This window comes from Halyomorpha halys, unplaced genomic scaffold, assembly GCF_000696795.3.
Source record: "Halyomorpha halys isolate HHAL.00 unplaced genomic scaffold, Hhal_1.1 Scaffold263.1, whole genome shotgun sequence".
NCBI lineage: Eukaryota > Metazoa > Arthropoda > Insecta > Hemiptera > Pentatomidae > Halyomorpha > Halyomorpha halys.
This window is the reverse complement of record NW_027105032.1, coordinates 701,395-712,409: the sequence shown is the minus strand read 5'-3', so window position 1 is coordinate 712,409 and position 11,015 is coordinate 701,395. Positions and strand designations below refer to the sequence as shown.

The 11,015-nt window shown below is 28.9% G+C and overlaps 1 protein-coding gene across 1 annotated transcript; it reads left to right on the top strand.

Annotated features, from left to right (window-relative positions):
• Positions 1-132: 132 nt before the first annotated feature.
• Positions 133-1,697, top strand: Rfk (Riboflavin kinase). The gene is made up of 2 exons (XM_014420204.3): positions 133-445; positions 520-1,697. The coding sequence occupies exons 1-2, from the start codon at positions 307-309 to the stop codon at positions 825-827; spliced, it is 447 nt and encodes a 148-aa protein (XP_014275690.1). The 5' UTR covers positions 133-306; the 3' UTR covers positions 828-1,697.
• Positions 1,698-11,015: the final 9,318 nt, after the last annotated feature.

The window sequence follows — 11,015 nt, the reverse complement described above, 5'->3', positions numbered from 1 at the left end:
CCTAAATTTTGATACCTTTTTTTTAAAGCAAAATGTTAAATTTAAAATTAGTAACTATAATACATCAGCTTCAAATATATCGATTCAAAAATCGATTACGTAATCAGGAAGGTTAATGAGAGGTTTACTTAACCATGAAGCGCTGTTACTTCATTCCTGACAGTTTTGAATCGTTCTTAGTCGAGGATAGAGAGGAGTGGACAGTTTTAGTTTTAAGTAGTTGTTCTCAAGGGTTGTTTACTAGTTATGATTTTTGTGCCGAATTAAGTTAGTAGTTTCTTATCAGTTATTAAAACCGTAATTAAAATGATCAAGCATATCCTTCCGTACTTTGTAAGTGGTACGGTAATTAATGGTTTTGGAAGGGGATCTAAAGAATTGGGGATTCCCACAGCAAACTTTCCTTCAGATGTAGTCAAGAATTTACCGGACGATTTAGAAACTGGTATTTATTATTATTGTTATTTATTGATTTTTCAGTTTTATTTTGCAATAGCAACTAATGATTTTGAACTATAGGTATTTACTTTGGATGGGCCAAAGTAAACTCTGGACCTGTGTATAAAATGGTGATGAGTGTAGGCTGGAATCCATTTTATAAAAATACTGAGAAGACAATGGAAACTCACATCATTCATAAGTTTGAACAAGATTTTTATGGTGCTACAATGAAGGTTTGTGTCCTGGGCTACCTGCGACCTGAAAAGAATTTTTCATCTGTTGATGAGCTAATTGCTGAGATCCAACAAGACATCGCAGTTGCTGAAGCCGAATTAGCCAAAGAAGAATTTGCTAAATATAAGGATAGTGATTTTTTTTCCTCTTAAAATATCGTGACATCGGTATTAGATCTTTGAACTCGATTTTTTTTTTTTTTACTTAGTATTGTACTTAAATTAATTTTGTTGAGTATTTGTAGTTTTATTGTTGACCAAATCTACCAAAATGTATGAATTTTATTAACACATTGGAATATGTGTTGTATGATAATGAATATATATATTTATATATAGATCTTTTAATCACAATGTGATACTATGATATGTTTGTATTTAAATAAACAATTTTATTAAATATTTCTTAGATTGTTTCTATATCCTTATATTTTTACTCTCCTGCTGTGGTATTTCATGTTTTCTGCCTTTGTTCTCTTCCTGGGTAAGTAGATTCTTTCACTAAATATATTCATGAATGAAATCAAGGAAATTGTGCTTTTAAAGTTTTCTAAGTTGTTATTTTTTATTTAGTGAAGGTTTTTCCTAGATTGCGAAATATTACTACATTGCTAATGACTGATAGAATTTCAATACCATTTAATTATTTAATTTTTTTTTGTAAAATAGCATATCGGTAACAATAAAATTTGAACATAAATGAAATGCATGTGCTCAATTATTGGTGACTAGATGGAATTTAATTGCTCTTCAATGAGTTTGCAGTTTATTTATGATTATTAAGCTGTTGTAATAAATTATTTAATTTATAATATACTGTTATAATTTATTTAATTTTTGTATAATTAATGTATAATATACAGTTATACATGTTGCAATTTTAGGATGTAGACTAATTAATTAATTTGTAATCAAATTTTGAATATTTTTTGTCAACAACATATTCTTTTTATGTAATTATAAGTGTTTTTAATTTTATTGTATCTATGTTTATAATAATAAAAATAAAATTTTAATTAATGACCTGAGTATTCTTAAAAGTGTTTTGATTTTAAAATAGTCAAAGTTTAAGGGTTGTTTTTACAGTAAGTTTTTAAACTTATTGGTTTTGAAACTAAATTCCAGCCAAAAAAAAGTCTATAATATAGTATCATATGATTTTCAAGCTTTATTAGTAAATATTTGGTAATTCAATTGGTTATGGATATAAGTAGGTTTAAAAATGAAATAGATTCAGTTGATGGCAGGGCAGTTTGTTGAGTGAAGTGTATATCATGGACTAAATAATCTAAACTGGTTTTTTTTTTGTGTGTTTTTATTGTATATGGTCATGATCAGGGCTAGAATTGAAACATAAATACAAGACATAAATTTTAGCCCTGGTGATGTCTAACGAGATTGGACTGAAACATTAGTATATACAATAAAAACATGAAACATGACTTGAGACCTGATTATTTACTCCATAATAAATAGATTTGAACATGTAAAATTCAGTTATTACTTGTAGTTATAAAATTGTAGATGTCTGAATTATGCATTAAAATTAAACTGAAATATGTAATTTAATTTTTGGAAGGATAAATTCTACACAAGTTCATGGCTGTCAAGTTCAGGATTCATCAATGGATAAAACTAATAAGTTCTCTATTAATAATTTTCCTCTCTCTAACCCCTTTCCCTCCTCCAGATTTTAGAAATTGCAATGATTCTGTTATAATACAGTGTTTTTAAAAATAGATTTGGAATTATACAACTTTTAGGAATATTAAAACATATTTTTGAATCCTAGTTAGAGATATATATTAAGAAAAAAATAATTAAAATTGTTCTCACAATAATATACTACTAAAATACTATACGTTTGTGCTGGTGGTCACAAATGTCTGACTTATTAGTGGTACTGAAATAAAAAAAAACTATATGCAAATACATCTGACAATCAAAAGTGTTCCTTGGAACAGAACTTATGTAAGAATAAGAAATAAATTAAATTCCGCCTTTTCATGGTTACTAAATGAAGAAAACAAATAAATACAAATTATGTATATGAATGAATAATGGTTGCTGTTAACTGAAGTAGCAATAATAATGGTAATTAGATTTTGAATTTCCCGCCATTGGCGCTTGTTTTGTGAACTTGTACCTACCATTTATTTATTTTATAAAAAAATATATAATTTTGATGGATTTTAGTTTTGTTTATTGCATATAACTTTATTTTGAATATATATAAAATCATTATTGTACTACAAGGCTTACTTTGAAAGACCGATGGGACATTTTCAGTTTTCAGCTAATTTTATGATTACAACAAAACTTTAATAAGTTTTGTTGTAATCATAAAATTAGTTTATAGTTTTAACTTTTTTCATTTGTACTTTTTTAATTGATGTATTGCTTTTGTAAATTCTGTTTTTTGAATAAAGAAGAAAAAAAAAATGTTGGCACTATTGTTGGGCTAACACGAGCCAATTCAAAGGTTGGGAAAAAATCCACAGTGTCTACAATTATAATATTGTAGAAGTCGTTTTAGCTATTTTTAAAGTTTACTACAAAATTCATATGAAGATCACAGACTTGTCTGAAGGGTGTTAATTAGATTGAGGTAAGTGGTTTTAGTTTCATTTTGATGAAAACAATAACATTCAATAATTATTTAAAATAAAATATACACAATAGTTTTCTTTCTTTTATTTAGGAAGTTAATTCTTAATAATTGTGTGCAATTCTAGTTCATTGCTTACTGTTAAGAAGTAAGTTGTATTTATCACAATTTTACTCGTTTTTCCTTTTCAATTAAAAACTACAATCAAAATCTTGGTTATAATATCAGTCTCTGAATCTAAATTTGTTAAAAAATACTGATAATATTGCTATAGAGCTATTAAAAATGGATTCTCATGAATAGTGTTTTAATATAAAAACATTCCTGTGAACATAAATGTTTTGACCATAGTCAATCAGATTGTGGCATATGATCACGGAATAGGCTTATGAAATCAAAATTTTAAGACAATTGTTTATAATTGTCGCAGTGTTTTAGAAATTCTTACAATTAATATTGGCTTTAAAAAAAATTTAACTTTTATTTAATTAATTTTTTTTTCATTCCCTGGGGCAATAGCTGCCTCCTGCCCCCGTTGGGTACACCCATGCCAGTGCGATAAGGAATATTTTCGAAAACAAGAATAATAATATTGTTTTGTTTGAATGTTTACCTTACATGATGCGCTTCTGATTTATTTTGAAAAATATAAATAAAATAGCAATAACTTAAACACAAATTAACCTATCTACACGAAACTTCGAAGTGGTTTAGGGTTCTATGAATCACACCAAATGCCATAAATCATATGTATCAAGTTGGAACCGAAGATATTAAATAAGAAGTTTTTCTTTATTTGGAACTATTTCACCCTTATAAGGATATTAAGTGTAAGTGGTGTTAATATAGGTTAAATGAGAAGACATCCAGCTTTCCAACGGTTGTAGTAACTTAGAATTAGTACAAAATACAGAAGAGTTATGAACGATCATATGAACAATGAATAACGGGAGAAAAAAAAATCTCAATATAGATCAAGCTGAAAAATTTGTAATTTTTTTGAAAGATGGGATTTAAGAATTTCTAACAATCCGAAGAACAAGCATGATGTACTTTTTCCTTAAAAAAACATTTTTGTTGATCTTTGATGTCTTTAGTTTTTTGTGAAAAAAGTTTTCATATTATTTTGTGAATATAAAATCACATTTTTAAGAAATTGAAAAATCGATTGGTATATAATAACCGTGAGAAAAATGTATACTTTCTAGGCGCCAAAAATTTAATTAAAAAAAAAATTATGTAAAAAGGAAAAATCGTTAATTTCGGTAGCTTTAAATCTTCCTATGCGACATAGAACATTTTGAAAAAAAAACAGCAAATATTTCAAACATTTATTATGGACAAATTTTCAAACCATTTAGATTTAGAATTTTTATATAACCGTAAAAATATATATTTTTAAAAAATATTTATTTTAGAAAGTATGCTCATTTTTATAATCAATGACTTTTATAGTGATGTAAAAGTTTAACAGTCTAAGAATAATTTTTTTTTTGTTATTCAATGATTCAATTATGATGATTTAATTTTCTAGACAAAGATAATGGGAGTACTTAAACGATAAGTAGTTAAACAATAGGTCTCTTGTATCTCGTACAGGACCATTTTTATTTGTTTCAATATGTTTAAATTATTTTTATTATCCTGTCGTTGTCTTTATTAGTAGTTTTTCTTTATCGTTAGTTTATCTTTATTATCTTATCTTTATAATTAGTTTTTCTTTATCGTTAGTTTACTTTATCTTTATTATCTTATCTTTATCCTTAGTTTTCCTTTATTTTAATTTATCTTTTATATTATCGTTATTTTAATTTTTGTTTGTTTGTTAGTTTTGAAAGGGCGTTTAACAGCCTGGTCATCAACGTCCGGTGGCTGTAGGCTTTGGTAATGCCTAGTTGTTTTATTCATAGCTTTGGTATGGTGTACTGATCCGCACCAATTATAATTAAATTTGTGGCAATTATAATTTGTTTAATAATCGTTACGATATTGGAAAGGATGGTCAAAAGCAGATAACTGACTGTTCTAATTTTAAAAATAAGGAAAGCCAAATGGATAATTATAATAATTAAAGGCTAGTTATTAAGTTAGTCTGATGGATGAATTTAATGACTTTTACAATTACAGATTCGTCGTTTCTCAACGCCATTGGGACATTTGTTGGTAACCCTAACTGCTGCAGAGTTGATGTGTAGTGACGACATTCTTCAAAAATGTGTTTGACGGTCAGATTGGTATTACATTTTGAACATTTTGGAGGTGCCTCTCCTGTTATGAGATGGATGTGTGTCAGTCGGGTATCTCCTATTCTGAGTCAGGTGATTACTACTTCTTCACGGCGTCTACTTCGGGTCGAAATTTAAATTTCAATTAAATCGGGTTAAAAATTTTAATTTTTAGCTCTTTGTCAATTATCAATTTAAATATGATTATAATATTGAGTGACATTATTAAAAAAAATATTGCTCTGGTTATATCAGCGGTACATTTTTAAAAATAATTTTTATATACAGCAATATTAAAACCTGTGTGTTCAGTTTCGAATCCCACTTGAGCCAGTACAATTAACTTAAATGTCTTAAAATATTTTTTTGATCAGTGATAAAAGTGTCACCGATTCCACGTAAAATAGTAGGATTCGTGCATTTATTTATTGGCTTTAGGTGAAAATTATAAGGGAACTGAATGTAATATAGAGTCTTATAAAGTTTTCCCCTCGCTTCCCCCCTAATACTGTTTCAGGGACCCCGTCTCTGATTGTTAGAGAAATTAGGTTTGTTTACACAACTATTTAGAAGCAACACCAGGGATCAGAGAACACATCGGCGACTAGAATTAAACAAACTCTAATTAATTAAAACGAATAGAATAAATTAAACAAAGAGCTCTATTTTCATTATATACAAATGGTTTTAGGTCGAATTCGATATTTCTATCCATAGAGAACTTAACTGCCACTTATCATTTAATTTAAAATAATCCCTTCTTCAAAAATAGTTAAAGAAAATTTCAATTCTCAAAATGAAATTGTGCAGACATACGAAGTTGCAATGTTTTAATATTTTATTAAGAAAAATTTTTTTAAACTTGCATCCTGCTGTTTTCGGGAGATAATTTCTAACAAAATATTGTTTTATTTTATTTATAAAAATTTTTAACTCATTCAGTATAATATTAGAGGCTTAGAAAAATGAAAGCATATATATTTATTTTCACTATTGTTCGGCGTGGAGTTGCTGTCCCTGTGATCAATGAGAACGTACCTAGGAAAAAAAAGTGAGTGGCAAGAATTATAATAATTCTTTCCTTGAAATTTCAACATTATTCCAAGATTGGATTAGAAAGGTTCGTTACTAGTTTACAAGATTAAATTGTTAAAATGTTTTAGGTAACTATTCTGTTCATCACATCAATAGTGAAAAGATAAAATGTTTATGCCTTCTATATCCATACTTTACTATATCCAGTCCATCCAACTAACGTTTCTAATAACAATGAGAAAATTATTTTCTTTAATTTTAATTATTAATATTGTTACTATATTTTAATTAATCAATGAGTATAAAAAAAGAGTTAAAAACTATTATTAGGTTATCATAGGAAGATTAGAGTGGTGTGATATTTTTACATGATCTGTCTTTACCTGGCTGTTGAAATGAGATGTGCCACCTCTGGTCTCGCCTTGAATTAGGGGCATAATAACTTTCTTTTAACTTTTTAGTAATAATAATCAACTGCCAACTTGTTGACATTTCTGGGTTATTAATTACTTATTCAAATTTAATCGATTAGTCGCTAGTGAAAATGATTACTCAATCGTTGATTGATTTATTAAGGATATTATAATCGCTTGTTAGTTACAACACAAGTTTGGATTTGTCAATCTTTCAACGAGAAAGTGACAAACCTTGAAAGTGAATTCCAATGCAACTAAAGTGAGGATTCCATGGTGCAGGTGATAGTGACAGTAAGCCTTAGAGAAAGTTAACGTGTAAACATTTGTAGCTACTATCAGAATTTGTTTGATAGTTGGTAAGTACTATCAACTATCTATCTGCTCATGCGCGGTAAACATACTGTCAGTATCATCCTGGAACCTTCACTTTACTCTTCGTTACCAATTATCAAAATAAAAATGAAATTATAAATCACCATAAAATATAATTAAAATAATGAATTGGAAAAGAAAAATAACAACAATAATTAACAGAATATATAAAATAAAAAGAGAATAAATAAAATAAAACCATATATAATATGGTTATAATTCATAACTTGTAATGAAATAAAGTGAAAAAGAATCAAAAAAAGTAATCTAAAAATAATTAACTAAACGTTATCATTACTGTTGATATACATATTTACAAGTTTAAACGAAAATCAGAACAATAAATATAGAAAATAAACCAATTAAAAATGAAGGAATACAAATCTTATAAAATATCACAAATTTGAAGGTATATTTTAATTAAATTAACCGTTGGTTACAGTGCTATATTACATATAGTTTACATATAGCAAAATAATATTTAAAAGTCAGAGTAAAATAAGCATAGTTGATTGACTGGTTACTTTATGTCCGTGTTCAGAGAAGTTGTATCGAAACAAGAAAGAAACAATATAATTAATATACAGATCATGTACCAGGTACATACGTATTTCAATAGTTAAAAAAATTTACAATTTATAATTTAAAAAAAAAATTTAAAGATTATTAACAATGGTTATTATATAAAAAAATGTTTCGGAAACGCCATATCGAGCCTAAAAAATATATATAAAATTGGTGGATTGTAAAGTCGAATTCCGAGGATCATTGTGGGTAAGGGATGTTGCAATTCCACGTACTAAGTATCAAAATTCTTTCCGATACTATAGTGTAACCGAAGTATCGATACCCTACAGCGATATTTGATTCTTATTGGCTGGGATCTTTATGAAATTGTCTTTGATTGGAATTTCCATTATAAATGGATGTCCGGTTAAAGAAGTTTTTCTGAATTATCTCAAAGACAAGCACTTTTTGTTTGTGGTACCAATAACTACTATTCTATAGTTCTATGTTATATAGATTTTTTTAATATAACATAATATAATTATGTAATATCCTTATTATGTTTTTATTACCTAAATTATAAAGGTTGAGGTTAGTTTTCTGTGATGAATTTAATGTTTGGCAGAGGTCCGGTAATTGGTCTTGTTTGAGTTCGGGGAATTCTCATTTTTTTCGGCGCAATGATATTTGTTTTGTGCGGAAACATTTTAATGTATGAATCATCAAGCAAAAGTAAATTTTGATTTTAGAACCAGTAAGTGCGATATCTTGGATTCTTCTTAGGCAAAAGACTAACCTGGAACCAACGTACTAGATTTAAAAGACAAGAACTCAACAGAGGATTCAGCCATACCGATTGTTGGACAGGACCTCTCACCTCTCATTAGAAAACAAACTTCTAATTTATAAGACTATACCCAGACCTATCTGGACCTACGGACTTGAACTTTGTGGAACAGCTAAACCATCGAACATCAAACGTATCCAATCCTTTCAATCCAAAATCCTTAGAGTTGTAGTCAATGGATCCTATTGATATATCCGTTTCCAACCGAACACTATAACCTTCATATCCCTTTTATCCTTCACCTCATACCAACCATATTCTCAAAATTCCATATACATCTTTTTAATCATCCTAATCCTTTGGTTCAATCCTTATCTAGTTCAACCCATCCCTACAATCTACCTCGAAGGTTGAAACGGCAGTGGCCAAGAGACTTGTTTTAAAATAAAAATGGACAATTGGAGTTCTGTTGGTGGTCAGATGCTCCACTCAAGTTGAGCGCGGCTTTAGCGCACTTGCTCAGCCTCCACTGGCTCATTACTAGTGATGCGGCGAGAGGGATGCGCTGGGATCTCAAAGAGCTCTGCTCTTCCTCTCATACGTGAGGAATAGAGTGGGCTCAGGGATCCTCAAGTCGATAGTGTAAATATTGTAAATAAGAGTGTAAATGCGACTGGTGATTATTTTATTTATTTTTTCATGTACATAGTTGAATTATGTTTATTTTCTTTATCCTTCTGTTTGTATGTATTTTATTTTATTTTAGTATTAATGTAATTAGTTATTACTTATTGCCCAACAACTATGTGGCAGATTGTTATATTTATCGATAAATAAAAAAATAGCCATAAAAAAAAAAAAAAAAAAATTATAGGTTTTCTTTTATTTATATCAGATAACTTGTACAATTTATTGGATGTTAATCCAATATGCTATTTAACAATTCCTTCAAGAACGTACTGCCAGCTTTTTAAGATCTGCTGAGATGGGAGTAGTATTTTGGTGCAGCACAAACAAATGTATTGCTAAAGTTGCGTTTTGTTAGGTAAATATTAGATGTGGTATGTTATATTGCACCTATATGTATAACATATTTAGTTTCTAATCTTAACTAGATCCCCAGATACTTAAAATTTTTTAAGAAGACCGATGATTGACCGTGTGTAGTAATGAAAGGAAGGGTCAAAGAAAAAAAACTCAAATAGTCATAAAACTATTTAATTTGAACCAGCTTTTCGCTCCACGTTGCAGGGTTTCATCAGAGCTTACAGATTGTAGGGAAGCACGAAAATGAAAAAACAAATTATTAAACTTTTTTCAATATTTGTGTTCGGTTTAATCAAGTTCAAAATCAGAGAAAAGGCCTTAATGTTCCCTATGTAACCGATCTAGCCCAAACCAGATATCACTCCTTCCATTATAAACTCTCTAACTACTCAAACCCCCTAGTTTCTAACCTTGCATCCTCTTCCATACTTGACAATCCTCCAAGGAGCCTGAAAAGAAGATGGCCACGAGACCAGCTAATGTAAAATGTCATTAGAGTGCTTCCAATGAGTAGTTTCTCTACACGCCTGTCACACTCCAATTTAACTTAGATCAGATTTACTAAATGTATTATAATGTACAGTTGTAAATAGCAGTAAATAAATATTTAAAAAAAAATAATAAAAATCAGAGAAAATATGGTACAATGAAGGCAAATTATTGTTTTCAACTTTTAATATTTTTTTTCCTCTTGAAGGTTTTTTTTATTGCTGCATTGGGTATTTCAGTGAAAATTCTTTCTTTTATTATTATTATTATTATTATTATATATATATATTTAATTTCTCAGTTAAAGTTTGGGGGCTCTTACCCCATCTTGATCAATAATCTTATCAGTCGTTTTCATATTTTGATGTTTATCCATAATTCTATATTTCTTCCTTAATTAATTTTATAATGACATTACTTGAAAGTATTTTAGGTTCCATTATCTCACTGAACTCATTTTATTATAGATTTTTCTTTAGAATATGGAAGCAGTAGGATCCTGCCTTTCTTTGCCAGAATGATATTGTCGTTTTTTGATTAAGTATTTTCTACTTTAGCTACAGTCTAGTAGCTACTCAATTATCTTAGCGAAGAAGGGTGAAGTCATTTTGCACGGCCTGAATCGAACCAGTTTCTCGGTAACGTTTAGTCGCAACTTCTAGACAGGACAGCTCCTCCAATTAGACCAATCAGATTAGAGATAACATTAGTTTATTTTTATCCTCATGCATGAGGAATAATATTAGAGTAGGGTCTAAGTAGGACCATAAGATCGGATCCGGGTGGAGGGAAGTATCCTCGTGGCGGGGGTATGCCAGCTCTTCGCAGGTCTTCAGGAGTTGTCCAACCGGTCGT